General features: G+C 36.4%; 1 protein-coding gene across 1 annotated transcript; it reads left to right on the forward strand.

Moving 5' to 3' along the window:
- The first annotated feature begins 872 nt into the window (after window positions 1-872).
- LOC133796035 (coatomer subunit beta'-1-like) lies at window positions 873-3,250 on the forward strand. The gene is made up of 10 exons (XM_062233516.1): window positions 873-1,026; window positions 1,265-1,288; window positions 1,414-1,475; window positions 1,564-1,618; window positions 1,723-1,759; window positions 1,857-2,182; window positions 2,275-2,406; window positions 2,491-2,639; window positions 2,726-2,794; window positions 2,892-3,250. Exons 1-10 carry the CDS (start codon window positions 1,024-1,026, stop codon window positions 2,983-2,985), a joined length of 951 nt encoding a protein of 316 aa, XP_062089500.1. The 5' UTR covers window positions 873-1,023; the 3' UTR covers window positions 2,986-3,250.
- Window positions 3,251-25,069: the final 21,819 nt, after the last annotated feature.

Raw genomic sequence — 25,069 nt, forward strand, 5'->3', positions numbered from 1 at the left:
CTTCTTATTATAAATGAGATCACAATCATTATTTGTTTTGAATTTTCAATTATTTGTATATTATAGCTATCTAGTTTTGCCAATTTTTGAACATATTCTTTTTTTCTTTATTTCATGTAACTTTGTCATTGTATTCAATTTTAGTTGCAAATAACTATTTGTATAGAGAAAATTATGTAATAGTTATTCTAATATAAATTAAATTTTATCATGTACTTTGCTTATTATTATTTATATATTTACATATTTTTTTGTCTATATAAATATATTTTTTATCATAACAGCAGCTCATGCCTTGCATGAGCTTCAATCACTAGTCTATCTAAAAACTAAACATTAACATTTCATATAAAAAAAATCACCAATTAATTCAAAATGGCCAATATAACGTATGTAAATCTGTCTAATTAATTAATGGATTTATTTATTTTTTGTCAGATTAATGGATTTAATTGCCACAAAATAAGAAATCAAATCTATTAAATGTTTTTTTTTCTTGGTCACCCACGTTGGGACAATCCATTAAAAATAAGGATGCTATAATAAAAGGTAGTCTAAGTTTAACGTATGTTGTTGACGCGTTGAATATTCTTCATTTTGTAACTTAATATGCATCTCACAAGTACCTTCTTGGAGCTTTGAATACTCTATCCAACGTTTTATTATTTCTACGCACATCCCAATCTCATTATATTATCTTGTCAAACTAAATGGATATTTGATATTAACTTGTCGAGCCATCTCCACCGTTCATTCTTGAGCAAGTAAATGAATCGACGGTAGGCAAGCCATCCAATGACACCATGAAAATTTTCTGACTCTGAAGCCATCAGGAATCTTCCATATAATTCAAAGATGATCACTGAACTTGTTTTCTTAACTAAGAAGCTTTTCGATCTATATATATTCGTATGACAAGGTTTTGATCTCGTAGCCATCTCCATCAATTTTCAGCATTAACTTGTTCCAAGTTCAAAAAAAAAAAAACCCCTTAGCTTTGCTAATCCAAACTCAATCACTAAAATGGTTAGTTATTCTTCTTCCCTTAAAAAAATTGTTATTTTCATTTCACTGATGTTAGTATATATTTTGCTAAGTTTTACATTATAACTTATGTGTAAACTCTTTTTCAAATGATTTTTTTAGGCAATTAAAATTTGTAGTTAGAGATAATAATGTGGTAATCACACTTATTACAATAAGAATTTGTTTAATTGGAACTAACAAATTGTGTTTGTCACTGACTTACATGTGTGGTCTTCAGGAGAATCTAGCACTAAAAATTGAGGTACTGCAGCTGTTATTTTATATTTTAATTTTATAACTTTTTGAATTAAGAATTTCTCTGTTTTAAATATATTTGTATTGTTGAATGCCTTGATAACTAATCTACTGATCATTATTTTTTAATAGAAAGAATTTACTCAAATCTCTGAGAGAGTGAAATCAGTAGATGTGCATCCAATTCATTCATGGTAATTACACACACTTATCTTTGAGTTTTAAACTACATATTCATAAATATTAATTGATTACAAATGGTTAGTCTTGCTTTTCATGCAGGTTTTTAGCAACTTTATATTCTGGAACTGTTTCTTTATGGAATTACCACTCCAGAGTAAGGGGCCAAACAAGGCATTTCCATTTATTACTGAACTCTAAAACCTACATAATTTTACTTTGTTTAAGCATACTTCTAATAACTTGTGCACACTGTTTCAGAAATTAGAAAAGTCTCTCAAAGTCACAGACTCACCAGGTACATGTTACATTAGTAGTCATTACACATTCAAAACTAAGTGAATTTTTCAAAGGAGTACTAATTAAAGAGATTTTTTTTTTGGTTGCACATATAGTGAGAACAGCAAAATTCATAGCTAGCAAAAACTGGTTTGTTGCTGGATCTGACGACGGATTCATTCGTGTTTACAACTATGAAACAATGGAGAAGATCATAGAGTTCGAAGCACACAAAGACTACATAAGATCTGTGGTTGTCCATCCAAATCTACCATACTTGATATCAACATCTGATGACAAGTCTATAAAGCTTTGGGACTGGGAAAAGGATTGGATATGCACTCAAATTTTTGAAGGACATTCCCATTATGTGATGCAAGTGGCCTTCAATCCAAAAGACTCTAATATTTTCTCTACCGCCTCGCTTGATGGAACCATTATGGTATTACTTCACAGAACACAGAAGTCAAGGTTTAGTTTGTCTTCATGTTTTTTTAGCTGACAAATATTCTTGGTAATGGCTCATTTTGACAGACATGGAATATTGGCTCATCTGCTCCAATTTTTACCTTGAATGATCATTTGAAAGGAGTGAATTGCATTGCTTACTTCAATTCTGGCGATAAAACATACTTACTAAGTGGCTCTGATGACTTTACTGCTAAGGTTTTACAACTATATCAGACTCTCTTTTTATAGACATTCAGTGAGTTTAAGAAATGTAGTTACTTATAAAATTGATGAAAATAGGTATGGGACTATGAAACACAAACTTGTGTTCAAAGCCTGGAAGGTCATTTGAATAATGTCTCAGCAGTTTGTGCTCATCCAGAGCTTCCTATAATAATTACAGGCTCTGATGATGGAACTGCTCGTTTATGGCATGCTGCTACTTATGAGTAAGTTTTTTCATATTCAATCACATATATTTTCGACTTGCTGTATATATAATTCTCTCTCTCTCTCAATTCATTTTGATTTACAGGCTAGAAAACACTCTGAATTATGATCTTGGAAGAGTTTGGGCCATTGGATGTATCAAAGAATTGAATCAGTAAGCTTAATATTTGCTTTTGTTTCTACTTGTTAATTTCCTCCTACTTTTATGGTCTCATCACATGTACTAACATTACTTCTCCTTGCACTTGCAGGGTTGTCTTTGGTTGTGACAATGGATTTTGCATTGTCAAAATGAATGGTGGAGATTCTGTAACAGGGCCAAGCTTAGAAGGAAGGAAGGAATAAATAATATTGTTGTGTGTGTGTGTTTAAAGTTGTTTGTCAATTGTTGTCTCGAACTCGGTATATGTTGTTGTGTGATATGTAAAACTTACTAGAAATAAATAATATTTCTTTCTGATGTATCTTGTTGTAATAATCTTCTAAGAGAATAATGTACAATTTTTATTTGACCAGACTGCTAAGCCTAAACTCTAATACCTGTATTAGAGTGTAATGCATGTGTAATATGTTTTTTCATATAAATAAATTCAAGACAATTACGTACCAAGTTGCATACCACCATATCAGCATCAATAAATTTCATTAAAGATAGTTTATGTCGTCGGCCAGCTTTTTCATCATTTTTGAAAGTGAAGAAGGAAAAAGAAGAAATATATCAACTGGCAAGACAGATCCAAATCAATTAATGACAGTACTAATACCTCATAAGTTGGATTCTTATTTATGAGAATCCTTGTATATTAAAGACTCTTAAAAGATAGGTATGGTAAAATCACAGACAAACATTGAATTTCTTGAAAGGAGATTGATTTATATGTATATATATTAGAGAGAAACTACTTCAACTCAAACCACATCAGCGAAAAGCAAATTTTCTAGGAAAGTAAGAAAGAAAATTTAGAAGTGTAGCAAATAAAGGCATTCAAATGTGTAGCTTTTCTTCTCGTATAAAAGTCAATAAATGTATAAAATTGATTTTGCAATTTTTTTTAATCCATGGCTGTTTTGAATGTTTTAATATATATTTTATTTCATTTCTTTGTAATATTCTCTTTTAAATAATAATTAGGGATATTTGCGACGAAAGTATCTTAATTATTGTGTTTGTAGTACTTAAGTTATTTTTTTGACAGCAAAAGTAACTTCCATCAAGTTTTTGTGCAATTTCGTGCATATGTTTGTTTGTTTTACTGTAAAGTACTAAATTTCATCAAAACATGGACAAAATGTACTTTCGCCGTTAAAAAAATAACTTGAATACTGAAGTGCTAGAAACATAATAAATTAGATACTTTCACCACAAATATTCCTAATAATTATAATTGAATTTCCCTTCCCTTCCTAAAGTCCATTGCTGTAATATGTTTCAATGTTTTTTCTGTTAGGAAATAGAATTATACAGTGTGTACATAATCATTGTATTTAATGCATTGATATACAATCTGACAGCCTATCATCAGTTTGTTAGAGAATCCCTAATTTCTTGGAACAGTTTTCTTCTATGTGCTGTCATTCTCTAGAATGTTCTGCATATTGTATTTTGGCTCTATAAATATCAATATACATAGCAGCCACTGTCACTGTGCTGCAGTTACTAAAAAAATACTGTGTTATATCATTTTTTAAGTTGGTATCAAGAGCCAGGCCAGACGTTAGTCATGTCGACCGGCGAAACTACACCACCCAGCAATGGTTCCGCAGCTGCTGGAACAACCCCACAACCACAGTCCTCAAACACTACCCAAACTCAGACCCCAAACATAGCCATACCTCATTTCAGAAGTGCCCTGAATCAACCCTTTGCACTTAAACTTGATCGAAACAATTTTTCACGTTGGAAGACAATGGTATCTGCCATTGTTCGAGGACACAAACTTGACGGCTACCTCAAAGGAACCAAAACCAGACCAATGGATTTTATCAAGATGTCTACAGACGGCAACGATGGAGAAAACTCAAACGTACTGGAGGTGAATCCAGAGTTCAAAACCTGGATAGTAAATGACCAATTGCTACTAGGGTGGCTCTATGGCTCAATGAAAGAAGGAATCGCAACAGAAGTGATGGGATGCGATTCATCCGCTGCTCTTTGGCGTGCCCTTGAAGCCCTTTATGGCGCACACTCGAAGTCAAAAATGGATGAGTACATAATGAAGATTCAGATGTCAAGGAAGGGAGCACTCTCAATGGCTGATTACCTAAGGCAGAAACGAAAATGGGCTGATGTACTCGCCCTTGCAGGTGACCCATACCCTGACGCACAGCTTGTAGCAAATGTACTCACTGGTTTAGATGCCGAATACTTGCCTATTATTGTTCTAATTGAAGCTAGGCAGTCCACCACTTGGCAAGAACTTCAGGATATACTTTTGAGTTATGATAGTAAAATGGAAAGAATCAATGCTCTATCTGGATCAAAGACTCTCAATGGCCTTGCTAATCCTACTGCCAACTATGCCAACAAACCAAATAATCTAGGAGCAGGTCAAGGATACTCTCAAAATGACAATGGATCTGGCAATAGAGGAGGCAGCAGCAGTAACAGAGGTTGTGGCAGATCCAGAGGTCGTGGTGGTCCCGAACAAACCTGCCAAATCTGTGGCAAGTACGGTCACTCGGCAGCTCACTGCTACAATCAGTTTGATGAGAGCTTCATGGGTTCAGGTCCATCTGCTGGAAAAACTCAGGATAAAGGACATAATGCTTCAGCCTTCGTGGCTACACCTGAGATGCTAGATCATGAAGCTTGGTATGCTGATAGTGGGGCTAGTAACCACATTACTGCTGAAGGAAGCAAGATGCAATCTGTAACGCCCCGGATTCTCTGTTATGGTTAATGGCTGGATTAGTAGGCCGGGAGGGCCTTAATTGTTTAATTATGCCATTAAATGTGTTTATGCATGTATATGTGAATTATATTATGATATGATGTTATATGCGTGCATGTGGGTCCACATTTAAATAATTATGCTATTCTGATAATTTGGCCCATTGAGGGTGAATTTGTGTGTTTGGCTGCATAACTTGATTTGTGAATGAGATCCCATTATTATGGAGATATATTCGAGCTATTCGGCATGAGACGGTCATATATGATGGATTAGCGGTTTTTTCATAATGGGGTCAATTTTGGGGTAATAGAAATGTTCATTTGATGATAAATTGGGAATATTTGAGATCAGGGTGAAATTTTGGAGGTTTTGACTATAATGTCCCCGGGGGTGTTTTTGGGACCCCGAGCACTAGGTTTTATTTGAGGTTACTTAAGCTTGAAGTAGCTGTCAGATAGATCGTACGATAAGAAAAACCTCTTGTTCTCCCTTTTGATAGCCCGTTTTACCGTTTGAGCATATTCGAAGATATCTCGAGTTCTAGGAGTCAGAATTAAGCAAGGATTGAGGCGTAGCGATCCTAGGAGAGATTAGAAGCTTCTTAACTGACGGATTTGACGGAAAACAACCCAATTGAAGGTAATCGAAGTTTAAGTTTTGAGTTTTTCCAAGTTTCTAAGCTCTGAATTGATTTTGTGAATTGTTGAGTTTTCGGTTCGTTCGAGCCTTGGGTTTTGAGGGTTTTGATGTATGGGGAAGCTTGGGAACTTTGCTTTGATGATTGGGGAATGTTTAGGGATGATTTTAGAGGCTTTGAAGTGTTAGAAACGCGGTTGGGTTTGGCCTAGGGTGGAGCGCCGCGGCCCTGTTCTTGAGGCGCCACAGCCCTTCTTTGAAGAAGCAGGTGGAGGCTTTGTGCTTGCTGGGCGCCGCGGCCCTTGATGGAGGGCGCTGCGGCCCTTGCCTCTGGGAACCCTGGGGGTCGCGGCCCAAGGTGCTAGGGCCGCAGCCCTTGCCCTGTTTTCGCCCCGTTTGCTCGTTGTGACCCTGGGAACTTAGTTTTAGGCCTCGGGAGTGTTCCTACCACTTGGATTAGTTGGGATTGATCTTCCGGAGGCTAGTTATTGGTGTGGGAACCTGTGTTGATCATTATTATTAATGATATCTCATGTTTGGTTTTAATTAGGTGACCGCTAAGGGACTAAAGGCTGATTGCTCTCACGGGCCGTTCTTTTAATCTTTCTAGCTCGAATCTGAGGTAAGAAAACAGTGTATGAATACAGTTGCACCCTGTACAGGTATATGACATGCATGGTTGGATATTTGAGGCATGTTGGTTGGTATATGTGGACATGGATTGCATGTTAAATGCTAGTGAATGCTGATTACCTGCTTGAGACACTGACTAGTCAGGGACCGACTCTAAAGTCGATGATCACGCGTTGAATGACTCTATGGCATTAATGCGGGACCGACCCTAAGGTCGAAGAACTTATAAGCGCTTGCCTGGTCTACAACCAGATGACTATAGCCAAGGTGTATGACCCCGGTGACCGTTTGTCACATGGCTAAGGGACGTTGTCCATAGTTTCGACTCTAGAGTCGTGAGGAAGGTTATGTTGGTGACTAATCACCATGCACCTGTCCTGAACAAGCTTATGAAAGAAATCACCTATCAGTTAAGCCCTGGTGACCCTATCGTCACTTGGCTAGAGGGAGCGATGCTCATTATTGTGACTTTTGGCTATTGTCACCTATTTGTTGGACTGATAGTCCTGAATGGTTATTATGATCGTTGTTGATATTATATCATGCTTTATTGTGTTTTCTTGCTGGGCCTTGGCTCATGGGTGCTATGTGGTGCAGGTAAAGGAAAAGAAAAGCTTGGCCAGCCTTGAGTGGAGAGCTTGGGCGATGTGATGTACATACAGGGCCGCTTGACTGCCACGGTCAAGGAGTTCTCAGAGGAACTAGGGGTTTACCCTACTTTTGCCGCTTAGGCCGGCGGGGATTGTAAATCAGAAACTGTAGCGACTCTTTTGTATTATAGACATCTTGTAAACGTTTTAAAAGTCTCATGAGCAGTTTGTTTACTTAATAAAATGTACCCTTTCCTTTTACTGGTTTTCACCTTAACCTGGTAATAACACTTAGATCACGTTTTTAACCAAAGGACTCGGGTAACGAGTCAAATTTCCGGTTCACCGTTCACCGTAACTGTTCTGGGGTAGCCAGGGCATTACACAATCAAAGGTCGAGTACAATGGTAAGGAGTCTCTAAGTGTGGCTGATGGTAATAAGCTAACTATCTCACATGTTGGAAATGGAGTATTGCCAACACAACATCCTAAATCTCTTTTATTGAATGATGTTTTGCTTGTACCTAAAGTCACAAAAAATCTCATTAGCATCTCCAAGTTGACCTCAGATAATGGATTGTAGAATTTACTTTTCATTTCTGTTTTGTGAAGGACAAGGCAACAAGGAGGGTGATGCTCAGATGAGTGCTTAAGGATGGACTCTATCAACTTCTTCCACCTATCAATAAGTCAGCTACATCAGCCAAACACCAGTCTCAGTCGTGTCTTTCCTGTTCTTCTAGTTCTTCAATTCCAGTTAGTTATCATGTAACTCGGCCCATGGCTGAGAAGTCTTCTTCTGTTTCAATCAAGAATAAATGGCATCAAAGATTGGGTCATCCATCCAATAGAGTTTTAGAACTAGTCTTGAGTCAATTGAATGTAAAAAATTTCAGCAATAAAAATGAGTTTTTCTGTGATGCTTGTCAGCTTGGTAAATCACATGCCCTTCCATTCAAAACTAATCATTCTTGAGACGCTTTTCCTCTTGATCTCATCCATACTGGTGTGTGGGGACTAGGGCTGAGCATTGGGCAGGATGGTCAGGTTACAAGAAATTTTTACCCGTCCAATGTCATAATTGGGTTAGCAAAGGTGACCCGTAACTTGCCCAATTAAGATTTTTTTTAACCCGTCCAATAATTTGGGCGGGTTGGTCGGGTTAACCCGCCCAAACTGAAATTGTATTTTTTTTTGGCGGGTTGGTCGAGTTGGGCGGGTCAACCCGCCCAAACAAAAGTGGTATTTTTTTTTTTAAACATTTTTGTAATTTTTTTTCTTTTAAATACTAGTACTAATAGTGTGAAGTTTATATTTTTAAGCTTAAAACAATATTTTAAACTTATAGTAAAAAAATTAAAACAAAACTTAATTAATTTATCTATTTATTTGAATATATTAAAAATAATAAATTCTTAATTGGGCGGGTTGGGTTATATTGGGCGGTTTAAATTTTGGTCGGTTTATTCGGGTTGCGTTTTTTGGCGGTTTTTTCGGGTTGGTTTGGGCGGTTTATTCGGGTTGTAAAATTTTTTGCACAGCCCTAGTGGGGACCGGCACCAATCATGTCTAATACAAATTTTCGTTTCTATATTCACTTTGTTGACGACTACAGTCGCTTTACTTTGATTTACCCCTTACGAGCCAAATCTGAAGCCTTAAATGCCTTTATTCAATTCGAGACTCTTGTTGAAAATCAATTTGATAGGTGTATCAAGAAACTTCATACAGAATGGGGTGGTGAATACCAATCCTTTACTCGCTTTGTTCATGAAAATGGCATAAGCTTTCAACACTCATGTCCACACACCTCTGCTCAAAATGGTAGAGCAGAACGCAAGCACAGACACATCGTAGAAATGGGTCTCACTTTGCTTGCTCAAGCTGGTGTTCCCCAAAAATATTGGTGGGATGCTTTTCAAACATATGTCTATTTAATAAATAGACTTTCTACACCAATCCTACTCAACAAATCCCCTTTTGAACACCTTTTCTCTAACACAACCAGATTACAAATTTCTCAAGGTCTTCGGTGCTGCGTGTTATCCTTGTCTTCGTCCCTATCAAGCTCACAAGTTCCAATATCACTCCACCAAGTGTGTTAATCTCGGCTACAGTGACAGCCACAAAGGATATAAATGTCTAAGTAGTACAGGTTGACTTTATATTTCTAGAAATGTGGTATTCAATGAAAATGAGTTCCCTTTTAAAGCTGGTTTTCTAAACACTCACCAACCTGAACAATCCATTTCTGTCCATATCCCTTCCTGGTTCATGTTTCCTACTCTAGTTTCCTCCTCTCCACACACTCCATCTTCTTCAGGTGGTCAAGTTGATGGTACTTATCCGGAGCATACCAACAGTGCATCATCCGAATTGGAACCTCATACTCCACTAAACAGTCAGGTAAATTCCAATGAACACTCTGCTCCTAGTTAAATTTTTTCCCATGCATCTAGTAGCTCTTCTACTGCCTCAAATACGACTCACATCCCACCAGGTGCCACTACATTTGACACAACTACTGACCATGAGCAGCCAGTGATCCAACCTAATGAAGGGGCCTCAACACTTCCCATGGTGACAAGATCAAAAGCTGGGATTTATAAACCAAAAGTGTACCTTGGGCAATCACAGTGGCAGCGTATTAGTGAAGAACCGCATTCAGTAGAAGAAGCTCTGTCTCATGAAGGATGGAAACAAGCTATGATGGAAGAACATAAGGCACTAATGGATAATGGGACTTGGACTTTAGTTCCAAAAACAGCTCATATGAACATTATAGGCAACAAATGGGTATTCAAAGTAAAAAGGAACTCGAATGGATCATTTCAAAGGTACAAGGCACGACTTGTAGCTAAAGGGTTTAACCAAAGACCCGGAATTGACTTTGGTGAAATTTATAGCCCCGTGATTAAAGCTTCAACAGTTCGGGTTATCTTAACTATAGTTGTTGCAAAAGGATGGGATGTGAGACAATTGGACATTAATAATGCCTTCTTGAATGGACATCTTGAAGAGGACGTGTTCATGAATCAACCTCAAGGATTTGAAGATAAAAACAAAGATGGTTTTGTGTGCAAGCTGTCCAAATCTTTATATGGCCTATGACAGGCCCCTCGGGCTTGGTTTAATAGACTAAAAGCTACACTCATCAGTTGGGATTTTAAGAATTCTAAGGCTGATCCATCACTCTTTCTCTTCAAGTCTTCAACACTGATTATTCTTGTGCTGATATACTTGGACGACATCATTGTAACTGGTAACAACACTGCCAAACTTAAGCAATTTACTGAGAAACTAAATCAGCCCTTTGCCTTGAAAGATCTCGGTCCCCTTCACTATTTCTTGGGAGTAGAAGTTAAACGAGATGAAACAGGGATGTACCTAACTCAAGCAAAATATGTAGAGGAATTGCTACAGAAAACAGGAATGCTACACCTTAAGTCATGTCCCACACCTATGACAGTTGGTAAAGTTTTGTCAATCACTGATGGAGAGCCTCTTCCTAACCCAACAGACTATAGGAGCATCATTGGGGGCCTACAATATCTAACACACACCAGACCTGATATATGTTATGCAGTAAACAAGTTAAGTCAGTTTCTCAAGGCACCAACCACGACACACTGGAGTGCAGCAAAAATAGTGCTGAGATATCTCAAAGGGACACCACTTCATGGACTGCACATCAAATACAATGAGAGGCTTGGCTTGACCGGATTCTCAGATGCAGACTGGGCGTGTTGCCCAGATGATAGACGTTCTATAGCTGGGTATTGTGTGTAACTCGATGATACTTTGATCTCGTGGTCCTCCAAAAAACAACCAGTTGTCTCACGCTCAAGTACAGAATCTGAGTACCGAGCCTTAGCACAAGTGGCAGCAGAGATGTCATGGGTTCATGCTCTACTCAAAGAACTTGGTTTTCCTCTGCCATCAATCCCAGTAACTTGGTGTGATAATATGGGTGCCAGTGCTCTAGCTTCAAATCCAGTTTACCATGCACGAACAAAGCACATAGAACTAGATGTTCATTTCATTCGAGACAAAGTTCTAGACAAGTCCTTGGATATCAGATACATTCCTTCTTCAGATCAGATTGTCGATTGCCTAACCAAGAGCTTGTCTCATTCTCAATTCAATTTCCTTATCAGTAAACTTGGAGTGGTTCAAATCCCACTCAGTTTGAGAAGGGATGTTAGGAAATAGAATTATACAGTGTGTACATAATCACTGTATTTAATGCATTGATATACAATCTAACAACCTCTCATTAGTTTGTTAGAGAATCCTTAATTTCTTGGAATAGTTTTCTTCTGTGTGCTGTCATTCTCTAGAATGTTCTACATATTGTATTTTGGCTCTATAAATATCAATATACATAGTAGCCACTGTCATTGTGCTGCAGTTACTCAAAAAATACTGTGTTATATCATTTTTTAAGTTTTTCAATATATATTTTTTTCATTTCTTTTATATTTCCCTTCGCTTTGCTTTCGTCGTTTTGAATCTGTTGCAATGAACAAACAAATATCCTCGTTTTTTATTTAGTGTTGCTTTATTACTAATGTCGTTTTCTCCATATAAAATTCATGTCGTTGTTCATAGTATTGTCGTTTTCGAATAATTATGAATATCTAAAATAATATTTCTTTTATACAAATAATGTTGTTTTTCAAAATTATTGTCGTTTTACATGATATTTGTCGTTTTTTAGAAATGATGTCATTTCTCTCTCACTTTTTTTATTATTATTTTTTTAATGTTGTCTTTTTTTTTTGTGAGGATTCTTTTTAGTGGTCTTAATTGGATTGGAATTTGGAAATCGTGATGCTCGTATGTGAATTTGCGCACGAAAAAAAAATTGCTGACGAGATGGTTTCGCATCTTTATTAGATATATGCTAGTGAAAATGATACACGTAATGGATTAAAACATTATTTGTTGACGCTAATTATAGAGTAATATTTACGAAAGTTTTTTCACCCTTTAAACGAAAATAGCAGTGTTTTGTTTATTATAAATAAGAAAAACGTAGCTTTAAAGGGTTGTGGGACGAATTAGAATATACATTAATTATAGTGATTAAGAGAGTATTTTTTCACTGATTAAACGAAAATAGCAGAGTTTTGTTTATGATAAATAAGATAAAAGTGCTAATTTTTTAAAGAGAAGTGTACATAAATATGGGAAATATATATATAGTTTCTAAATTTATGGGAAAAAAAATAATTGTACAAAATATGGTAAGTTTTGGAAAATTTTTTTAAAATATGGTAAATAAATTACCATAAACTTAATTCTCTTATTTTCTCTTCTCTCCTCACGATCTTTCTCTCTTCTCATTTCTTTCTTTCTCCTCCCCCATTCAGTGTCCATCTCAGATTTCTTCCGGCGATGCTACTTCCGCCGCTGCAGCCGACGACGACGAACTGGTTTTTCTTCTTCTTCTTTCTTTCTTTCTGTAACGTCCCTAAGGTAGGGTACGTTCGCCACATACTCGTAATTCTAGAGTTTACGAGTATGTTAGGCACTTGACCAAAAGAATTAAATAAAATGATACGAAGAAATACAAAAAAATTTAAAACTTTTATATAAACTTATTAGTAGAAATTATTACACGTATGAATACTTTAAATTTAAGGCAGCCATATGAAAACTCTAAACCATTATTGTATTGCTACTGAATCCGTGCTCCACAAGTTGCTTAACAGCTAAAGCCACACCTGGAAAAATATTGGAAAATAACATAATGAGTTAACGCTCAGTAAGCAAATCTCATGCATACACATACACATGAATGTCGTGAGTTTGTTGTGCACATATACTAATATGCTGACTTATATACTTATGCATTTCATTTATTGCTCATGCACTTTCAAACTTTACTTTTATGCTCTTTCTTTTAGTTTCACATTTTTATGGGCCCAATATCACTTGTGCATATTGTTTGATTCGGCCAATGCCTGCAGGGCTTGTTACACATATCATATAGATCCCATGGGTTCTCCTCCGGCTAGCCATCATCACAGCTAGGCTTATCATAATGCTCATTTCATCGTTGCCATAGCTGCCATACTTATTACACATATGGAGGAGAAAGACGGAAACATGGCAAACACATCTGAATGGTCAACTCTGACCTAGCCCACACTAGTGGGCAGCCACTCTAAGTCTTATAGACTTCCGTCTTCTTTACTGAACTTACTTGATTGCTTCATCAAAACAGTGGCACCCTTTTTAAACATCTTATTATCACTTTGCTTAAGCCTTGTGTCATTAAAATGTTCACTTCACATAAGACATTTCAAGGCATTTCATAAATTTCCTCATATTTATATGCATGGTCTTATGTCACATAATAATGTATCACATAACTGTACATGCCATGCATACATGCTGATGCTGAAATGTCAATGTTCATGTTCATGATTCATGTTTGATGGTATTCAATCAAGGCATTGTATCACATCTCATATAACTCAAAACATCTTTAGTCATAATACATGAAGCTTTGGGTTGGTGGCGTTGTTATACCTTAACGTAGAGCTATGACTCAGGTCTAAGGTTTCCAGCCTAAAAACTTAAACGCTTCATATATCATAACATATAACAAATCATGAACATAAAGTAATCCACATATCCATCAACATAAGAACGCATACTTGCACATAATTCATATCATTCTTAACCAAGTAAGACATCTTTCACATATCACGGAATTCATCAATTACATATCACACAACACCCTTATGGTGTTCATATAACCATTATTCACATACTTATCATATGCATCATCATCATACCATACTTAACTCGTCAGATGTACACAATCAATGTAGTCATGCATCTTACACTTAAGCACAAAATGTGAGATTTACTTACCTTAGGTCCTTAGCTTATTTTAAAATTGCTCAGCAAGAGTCAATCAATCAAATCCATACAAATCCTATTCAAGGCACATCATTTATTAAATTCTATCAAAATCGTAAATATACACTATTGATAGTGTATATTAACAACACCATAAACTATATGAATGATAATAATAATTATTATCAACGTAATGCAAATAACTCTTCATATAAAACATTGCTCATTTAATAATGTACTCTCATGATAATAATAATAATAACAACAACAACAATAATAATTATCATCTATAAATAAAGTTATTTCAATAATAATAACAAAATACCTCAATAACAATACATATATGAATGTATATATATTCAAATAGTCATTTTATAAAAGAAATCATATTTTTAACATAAAATTGTAATAATCAATATAATGATAATAATATAAATATAAATATTTATATTATTATTAATTAGTCATAATATCAATTCCAGTGATATAATAAATATACTTTCTCCAAAATTCACTGGTCTTACAAATATCAATAACTGTAAGAAACTAATATTTGATATTATTTTAATATTCAAATATTAATAAAAATATTAATATACAATAATAATGGTTAAATAATAGGTTTACTGTAATGCCCCAAATTTCCTAATAATGTTTAGGACCTTGATTAGGAGGCCGGGAGGGCCATAATTGATTTATTATGATATTTAATGAGTATATGTATGTTTATGTGAATTATATTATTATATGATGGTGAATGCATGCATATGGGCTCATATGTTAAATGCAAGGGCATTTTGGTAATTTGGCCGTTGGGGGCGTGATTGTGTAATTTTATGCATATGGGTGAATTATAATTTTACCACATTATATGTGGTTTGGTTCGAGCCTTTCGACGTGAGACGATCATGGGAAAGCAAGTTTTCGGTCTAGTCATAACGGGATTAAGTTCGGGGCTCGGGGTGAGTCTCGAGATGATATTGATGGTTATAGCGTTACTGGGGATTTTAGGGTAACAGTATATGAATTATTGGAAATTGAAAATATGGAGATTAGTGGGAATTGGGAAGCGTTAATTATGATTAACGGGATAGGTGGAAAATACCAATTTTACCCTTGAAATGGTTTAGAGGCTTTTATTGGCTTAAGGGTATTTTGGTCATTTTGGGTTTTGGATATATATGACTTAAAGGCTGCTGGCTGTGGAAAGTGGTAGATTAAAACAGAGATAAAACAGAGGTTATCCTCTTCCCTTCCCGTACACTACCTTCCCTTCATCCTTCTTTGGTGTTCTTGAGGCCATCATGAGGTTTTGAGCTAGGAAATCAAAGGTGGCAGCTAGGGGACTTGTTTCAATCATTAAAGGGGATTCAAAATCGTGTTTGAGGTGAGTTCCAGTTGTGAATTTACTAGTGTGCTCTGTTTTTAAGTTCTAGTTTTCAGCTTTTGGTTTCTTGATGGAGGTATGGATTTGAGGAGGTTTTAAGTGAAGTTTAGGTTGGGTTTTGATGAGGGGAAGTTATGGGTGATGTTTAGAGGTTTAATTGTGTGTTTGGAGGTGATTTGAGACAGGTTTGAGGGGCTGGTTCTAAGGGAAAACGCAGGGGGGAAATCTGGTGTGCGAGTTGTCATTTTGGCTGAACTGGGGGTTGCGCTGCGGCATGGCCAGGGAGAGCCACGGCCCTTGGAGCAAGCTGGGTTTGGGCGCTTCTGTATGAGGGGCGGGCCGCGGCATGGCCAAGGAGGGCCGCGGCCCTTAAGGTCATTTTTGCCAAAGAAGGGGTTTTTAGCTTGGGGATTCAAGCCTTAAGCCTCGGGGTTGTACCTAGTACCCGGTTAAGTGGAGATTAATGTCCCGGAGGCTAGATATTGATTTGGGAACTTAAGTTGATCATTTTTATTGATGTTACCTTATGTTTGGTTATGACTAGGTGACCGTTAAAGGACCAAAGGACTGATCGTTCTCAAAGGTCGTTTCTTTTATTAATTCTCGCTCGAACCCAAGGTAAGAAAACTGCACCCTGTGTATATGTGACATGCATGGCTATTATGGATGCATGTTGGTTGATTATTGAGCATGACATGCATGGCTATTATGATGCATGTTGGTTGGCTATTGAGTATGACATGCATGGCTGTGATTGATGCATGTTGGATGTTTAAATGTAAACATTGATAGCATAATGAATGCTTGGCAAGCTTTCCCATTTGCATATGATTATTATTGAGGCATGCTGGATGATTAAGTGTGATGCATGCGGTGCACGAGAAACATATGATTAGGGCATGCCATGAGTGATGAATATGATATTGGCCAGAGCTTGAGTCTCTGAGTTTGTGCATGATCATGATTATGCTAGCAACTGTTTAGTAAGCGTGCTGAATGCCCTATTCTTGGATAACTGGCATATGATACATATTGATAGCATTGCTTACTTGTGCATGGTACTGACTAATTAGTCAGATTTGGCAAAGGTGCTAGTATCAACTGTGAAGCTTTGACTTATTAGTCAGGTTCGGCAGTGGTACTAGGCACTGGTCACGTTGCACTGACTCGTTAGTCAGAATTGGCAAAGGTGTTAGTATCAGCTGTGAAGATGTGACTTACTAGTCAAGTTCGGCAGTGATACTGGGCATTGGTCACATAGCGCTGACTGACTAGTCAGAACGGTCTTAGCATGGTTCACGCAAGCCAACGGAGATTAGATCTAATCGACTATTAGCATTGAATGACTCAAAGAGCATTAATGCAAGACCGACCCCGAGGGTCGATGATTGAGATAAGCACTTGGAGGCTAGTGGCTTACCTAGCAGCCACTCTCCCTCTTGAATCATATGATGTTCACTCAATGGTTTGGAAGCTTTATGCTCCGTGTGATTATAATGATAATCATTTGATAATGTTTATGAAAAAGTATTATGTTTTCTTGTTGGGCTTCGGCTCACGGGTGTTTTGTGGTGCAGGTAAAGGCAAGAGGAAGATGGACCATCCTTCAGTTGGAGAGCTTAGGTGGTGACGTGTACATAAGCAGCTGCTCATCCGTCACGGCCGAGGTTTAAAGTGGAACTAGGGTTGAACCCTGTTTTACCGCTTAGAACAGCCTGTTGTAAATATTTTATGTAATAAACTCTTAAATTTATATTTTCGGGATCCCAATGTATATATTAAACGTTCTAGTGAAACGTTACATCTTACCAAAATGTTTAATCCCTAAATCGCTAATCACACTTAGTTCACGATTTTGGCCAAATGACTCGATTAGCGAGTTTAGCACTGTTTACAAGGCACACCATAACGGTCCCAGGAGTTGGGGCGTTACATTTACTATAAATCACACTGTTCACATATATATATATGTATGAATCTGTATTCTTGATTTACTTAACAAAATAATAACAATAATAATTAAAATTAATTAATCATAATAATTTCCATATTAATGGAAAATCAATTAAATATGTATTTTTATAATTTATTTAATATTTAATATTTTCTTTCTTCTTATTCTTCTTCTTCTTCTTATTCGGTCTTTCTTATTCTTCTTTTTCTTTCTTCAAATCTAGTTTTATTCTTTTTCTTCTTTTTCACATCTGATTTTGAACTTCATATTTGATTTTTCTGGTTTTTTTTTTTTTCAAAATATGTTTAAGTAACTAGGTACTTGTCTTCATATTTGATTTTTCTGAGTTTTTTTTCTAAATCTGTTTAAGTAACCAGGTACTTGACTTCATATTTGATTTGATTTAAGAAATGTACTTAAGAAAAGTTGACTGCTATTATTTAGTGTAGACTAGGGTAGTATAAGAAGCTAGGTAGTTGAATATTTTAGGGTACTTTTAACATATGAAAGCTTGGGTTGGTTGATTAGTTTTTTTTGTTGAAAAAGGCAAAAGTTGTCAAAAAGTTCTTCCCTGTGATGTTTAGATCAATTGAATATAGGTTTAGCAGCCAAACGTATATCAAATAAGGTTCTAACATAAATATTTATGTGTTTATTAATTATTTAAAGAAATAGAACTAGAACGTTTGCTCAAAAAATGTATCGATAGGTTTACAAAATTTATTTAGAATACAAATACAAGAAATAAAAAAACAAGCAAACAAAACTTTTGATTTTTCTGGGTTTTTTTTTTCCAAATCTGTTTAAGTAACCAGGTACCATGACGCCTGATTCATTTTATTCATATCAGATTTTTTTTAGACCTAGGTGTAACCAGTTACAACAACGATTAATTTAGATTCTTTTGTTTAGATTTGATTTTGTTTTCACACCTGACTAAGCAACCAGGTACCATAGCAATTGGTTTTTTTTTTTAGATTTGATTTTTTTTTCAAACCTCGCTGTAACCAATTATGATTAGTTTAGATTTTTTGTTTTAATCTTATTTTTTTCCAAGTCTGGCTAAGTAACCGGTTACCATCGCAATTGTCTCTGATTTTTTTTCATTTTTTTTCAGACCTAGTTGTAACCAGTTACCTTCACCATCAATTTAGTTTATTTTTTTCATATAATTTTTTTTTCTTCCAAATCTTACTAAGTAACCGATTACAATTCAATTGATATTTTGATAATGGTACATTACTTAAAAAAATAAAAATTATTTTTATAGTTGTAACCAGTTACTACAACACCTCTCAAATAATAAAACTCATTTTTACAGTTGTAATCGGTTACCACACATCATTAAAAAAAGTGGACAACTTGTTCTATCATAATCGCTATGCACAGAAATAGGAATAGCATACCACTTGATTAAATAGCTAAAACAACAGACATAACATACCATTTTCCACTGAAAAAATATTGAAATTGAATCTTTGAATGCCTAAGGTACCTGGAGAGAAAACCTCAGCACTGGCGTCCTAGTCATAGTGTGGTGGTTAAGGATATTCAAGATGTGAACAAGATGACAATAACTCTGTACGTTACTCATACCATAAATTTTCAGAACTATGGGGACAAGAGCAGCCGAAGCTCCGATCTAGTATTAGAATTGAAGAGAATATTTGAAGAACTTGGCATAAAATACTGGCTGCTGCCTCAAGAAATTCAAGCCAACTTTGTTGGTAACGCCATTGCTGAGCATTGCATTCCACATGGCGATGATCTTAAATCCTTTCCTCTGCAAGTACTTCTTCTTCTTCTCAAACAAATGACTAGTCTTTTCTTTCTTTTGATTCGTCAAGAGTTTCAAATTATCTTTTTTTTTGTGGTCCTGAGACCTTCACCTTGTGCAATGCCTTCAATCTTGGGTTATATGTTGCTAGTCCTTATCTAGATATTTGGTGGTAAAATATTTTATCAAATATAAATGATAAAAATTAACACAAATAAATTAAAATTATAAAAAATAATCTCAAAATAATAAAAAATAGGTACTAAAAAAAGTATAAAAGATAAAATATGGTCTACAAATAAAGTTTTACAAATATTTTATCTAGATATTTGGTGGTAAAATATTTTATCAAATATAAATGATAAAAATTAACACAAATAAATTAAAATTATACACAACTAACTGCGATTCTTTCCGCTAGGGTTTGCACGTTCCTCAGCGATAAGCTGTTTCCATGGCCGGGCGTGGTCGACCTCGGAAGAATGCGAGATCGGAATCGAGTAACAAGAAAGGTGGCAAGAAGAGAGGGCCGACGTCTGAAGACCCTGTTCTCAAAACGAGATCCATGGCTGAGGTGTTAGGCATTCAAGCTTTGGAAATCTCGGATTCTGAGAATGATGCTGACGATGATGGATCTTTGAAGTTTTCTGATTCTACACTGGCGCCGACGGTGATGATGGAAGGGCGGAGGTTGACTTCAACGGACCTGAACTCTGATCAATTGCGTCCCGTCTCTGAGATCCCATTGTCGGAGCCGAGATCCTTGGGTGTCGAATTAACAGAAAATTCTTCTAGGCCTTTGGTGAAATCTCCTTTAATCGGGCTGACTCCTGATGAAATTACTGGTGCGAAAAGAAAAATTTCCTCCTGGATTGGAGCCATAAAAGCTTCAAACGAATTGAGAAAATCGGGTATATCCCCAGGCCCTTCCTCTTCCCCTGTTTTACATGTTGATCAATCAAGGTCTATGGAATCTGGGAAGAATGATCGAGTTAAAATTGTAATGGAGGATATTGCTGAAGAAATTTCATACTGGAGTTCTTCTATAGTCTGTTATGTGCTAGGTGCTAATCCACCTTTACAAGTTATGGAAGGATTTTTTCACCGAATTTGGAAGGATAAAGGGATTGACAAAGTATCCTTACTTGCTCATGGTATCTTCATTGTTAGATTTTATAATGAGGAAGACAGGAACAAGGCTTTAACAGGTGGTTTTGTTTTCTTTGATAAGAAACCAATTATCATGAAATCTTGGAATGCCCATGATAAATTCTAAAAAGAAAACTTGAGCAAAATTCCTGTGTGGATTCAAATTTCTAACCTCGATATTAAGTATTGGGGATTAGGCACTATGAGGAAAATCCTTGCTCAAGTTGGAAGTCTCCTCAAACAGGATCAAGCCACTAGTAACCGAGATCGACTTGTGTATGCTCGTGTTATGATAGAAGTTTCACTTAACCAAGAATTACCTGAACAGATTGCCTTTGAAGATGAAGTTGGAGAGGTTGTCTATCTTAATATCTACTATGAATGGAAGCCCACTATTTGTAAGGGATGCAAGAGACTTGGGCATTCTCAAGATCAATGTAAAAAAGGCACACATAAAGACCCGAAATGGCTTCCTAAAGTGTCTGCTAATAAGGTTAATATTCCTGATCACACTAAGGAGGTGGTTTTCCCTGATTACATTGAGAAGGCTCCGGCCAAAAAGCCTGACAATACGGAGGAAAAGGATAAAGAGGTGACGGTGCAACCTCTTGGAAATGTAAAACAGAGAAATGGAATTTGGCAGAGAAAGGAGAAAATCTCTGAGGATAAAGAAGAGGATGTAATCCAGTTGAGCAATAAATATCATGCCTTAAATGTGGAGACCGTTGCTGAGTTACAAGTGGGACAGATATTGTGTGAAATGTTGGCAACAGGTGGGGGAGGAGGAATTCCTCCCGAACCTGATGGATAAGATCTTGTGCTGGAATGTCCGGGGGATAAACGCAACTTGGAAGCATCAAGAGGTGAGGAAACTCATTAATAACAAGCAAATCAGTGTTGTGTGTCTCCTGGAAACAAAGGTTAAAACTCATAACATGGGAGTTTTATACCTTAGTCTCTTTAGAGGGTGGTGTTTCACTTCAAATTCTGCTCATCATCCTAATGGTCGAATTGTTCTTGCTTGGAACCCGCTGAGTTCTGATGTGGATATTCGTGGTTGCACCAGCCAATACATTCACACTATTATTAAACCCAAGCATGCAGACCCGTTTGAGGCGAATTTTCTTTATGCTTCGAATGATTCAAAAGAGCGAAGTGGCCTTTGGAATGATCTTATGGTAATTTCTCGAACTCAAACTAGTCCTTGGATGCTCCTAGGGGATTTTAATTCTGTTATGTACCCGGAAGAGCGTGTTCGTGCTGAAAAGCCTACAAAAGACCTCAATGTTCTTAGAAATTTTGTGGAGAACTGCTCTTTATCTGATGTGAAATATACAGGGTGTTTTTTTACTTGGAATAATAAGCAGGAAGGCAATTCTAGGGTCTTTGCTAAACTGGACAGAGCTCTTGCTAATCAGTTGTGGTTGGACAGATTCACTAGTGCAGAAGTCCATTTCTTCCCGGAAGGGAATTTTGATCATTGCCCTCTGCTCTTGGCTGTTTATCCTTCTTATAGCAATGGCTTAAAACCATTCAGATTTCTTGACATGTGGTGTTCCCATCCGGACTTTAACAAGGTGGTTTTGGAGAGCTGGAAGGAGCCGGTCATTGGTAATTCCATGTACTGCTTGTGTGTGAAGTTGAAGCATGTCAAGACTATCCTTCGTGAGCTAAATAAGAAAGGGTTTGGTGATGTGGAAATTACAGAGACTAACTCGAGAAAGCACCTTTTGGAGTGTCAACTTGCTGTCAACAAAGAGCCCCATAACCATGTTCTTATTGAGGCTGAATTAAAAGCTAGAGAAGACTATAAGGAGGCTTCTAAAAATTATACATCTTTCCTTCAGCAAAAAGCTAAAATGAATTGGCTCAAGGATGGAGATAGTAATACCAAGTTTTTTCACTCTAGCATCAAGAAGAGAAGGAAATGCAACACAGTTTATGCCATCAATGATTGCAATGGTATATTAATGGACAATGCTGAGAATGTTAACAAAGCATTCTTAGATTTCTATTCTAATCTTCTTGGTTCTAAGCTAGAGCACAGGAAAAAGGTCTCCATTAAGATTGTTCAAGCAGGGCCGACCTTAACAGACCAGCATGTTCAGTACTTGAAGCAGCCTTATTCTCTTGCGGAAATAAAAGAAGCTCTATTTTCCATTCCGAATGAGAAGGCTCTGGGACCGGATGGCTTTAGTAGCGGTTTTTTCAAGAATTCTTGGGAGATAACAGGGAATGATTTTCTTGAAGCTATCTTATCTACCTTGAATTCGGGCAAGCTCCTTAAAGAGGTAAATGCTACTACTTTGACTTTGATCCCTAAATTGAATTGCCCGAACAGTGTTAGTGATTTCAGACCCATTGCTTGTTGCAATGTGGTCTATAAAACTATCATGAAGGTGCTTTGTACTAGAATGAGACAGGTCCTTCCAAGCCTTATAGTGGATAATCAAGGAGGGTTTGTACATGGCCGGTATATTGCTCATAACATTCTTATTTGCCAAGACCTTGTTAAGCTGTATGGTAGGCAATCTGTTTCTCCCTCTTGCATGATCAAGATGGACCTCAAGAAAGCTTATGATACCGTGGAGTGGGAGTTCATTCGGGAAATGTTAGATGCCCTTTGCTTTCCCACTATTTTTATTAATCGGATCATGGAATGTGTCACATCTCCCAAGTTTTCCTTGCTCATCAATGGCTCGTTACATGGCTTCTTTTCTTCTAGAAGGGGGATTCAGCAAGGAGACCCTTTGTCTCCTCTTCTTTTTGTGATTGGCATGGAATACTTATCCCGTTTACTGTCTTTGATCGCTAAGAAGAAGGAGTTCAAGCACCACCCGAGATGTAAGGCTTTAAGATTGAATCACCTTTGCTTTGCTGATGACGTTTTGCTTTTCTCTAAAGGTGATACTTCGTCCATTCTTCTTTTGTTGAGAGCCTTCAAGAGGTTCTCGGACTCATCTGGACTGCAAGCAAATCCCTCCAAAACTTCCATATATTGTGTTGGGATGAAGAATGATGATGTTGAATACATTCTTAATGCTTCGGGGTACTCTAAGGGCCAGCTCCCATTTCGGTATTTGGGGATCCCTATTTGCTCCAAAAGATTTTCCAAGGCTGATTGTGAAAGTATAATTGAGAAGATGGTAGCTCGAATTAGAGTTTGGAGCTCTCGGCATATTTCATATGCAGGTAAATGTACTCTCATTAATTCTGTCCTGTTGACCATACATACTTATTGGGCTTAAATTTTAATTCTTCCAAAGTTCATCCTTGATAGAATCAATAGCATTTGTCGTGCTTTTCTTTGGAAGAGTAATTCAAACTCTTGTGGTCCGGGTCTTGTTGCTTGGAAGAATATTTGCCTTCCTAAAGATGAAGGGGGGCTGGGTTTTCGTGATATAGATCACTGGAACATTGGAGCATTGAGTAGGTATGTTTGGGATATAGCCAAAAAGAAAGATAACCTCTGGGTTCGTTGGGTTCACTCTGTTTATATCAAAGGTGATTGTTGGTGGAGTTATGAGGCTCCTTAAAGTGCAAGCTGGTATTGGAAAAAGATAGTTATGGTTAAGAACATCATCAAGAACAAAATGGAAGAATCTATCTTCACCCAAATGAACTTTAGTATCACTAAAGTTTGCTCTTTGCTTTGGCTGAAATCAAATGTCAGGAAGGTTTGGTTCTCTTCCATTTGGAATCGGCTAAGTACTCCCAAGCACAAGTTTATCATTTGGCTTGCTTGTTTAAACAGGTTACAAACTAGAGAGAGACTTCTTAAAATTGGACAGATTGTTAATGCTAATTGTCTTTTTTGTGGTGCTCATTTGGAGTCACATCTTCACCTCTTCTTCAGCTGTCACTTTAGCTCTACTGTGGCCCAAATTATCTTTACTTGGGCAGATTTCAAAGTGTATAAATTGGAACTTGAAGCTTGTATCAAAAAGATCAAGAGGTCGAAGCATTCCAAATTCCGAAGAGAGGTCTATCTTGCCATTGTGAATAGCCTTGTATATAATCTTTGGGTAGCTAGGAACAATACTCTGTGGAATGATAATGTGTATACAGTTCATACTCTTGTACAGAAAATTAAAAGAGGAATTTGTAATAGGTTTTCTCTTTTTAAAAATGAGAAAACTAGTCATAGTGATTGTAATTGGTTTGAGCAATTGAGCCATATCTAGGTCTTTGTTCTTGAGTTTGTAACAGGCATTGTTGAGCAATAAATTGATCCTTATTCATCAAAAAAAAAAAATTAAAATTATAAAAAATAATCTCAAAATAATAAAAAACAGGTACTAAAAAAAGTATAAAAGATAAAATATGGTCTACAAATAAAGTTTTACAAATATATGGAAAAAAAAAGCACCCATAAAAATGTAAATAAAAAAATATGCCATAAAATTTTTTTAAAAAAAACTGCCATATTTTTCAAAGTTTATAAAAAAATCCTATATTTAGTGTAATTTTCTCTTTTTTAAAATAATGGATTTATATCAATAGAGGTCTCCAATTTTTCTAAAAAATATTATT

Source organism: Humulus lupulus, chromosome 8 (genome assembly GCF_963169125.1).
Source record: "Humulus lupulus chromosome 8, drHumLupu1.1, whole genome shotgun sequence".
Taxonomy (NCBI): Eukaryota; Viridiplantae; Streptophyta; class Magnoliopsida; order Rosales; family Cannabaceae; genus Humulus; species Humulus lupulus.

What these genes read in the sequence shown, in the direction of transcription:
- LOC133796035 (XM_062233516.1), top strand. An exon ending in CAAAGTCACAGACTCACCAG is followed by an intron (nt 1,760 to 1,856) that starts GTACATGTTACA and finishes TTGCACATATAG; the next exon opens with TGAGAACAGCAAAATTCATA. An exon ending in TGGCATGCTGCTACTTATGA is followed by an intron (nt 2,640 to 2,725) that starts GTAAGTTTTTTC and finishes TTTGATTTACAG; the next exon opens with GCTAGAAAACACTCTGAATT.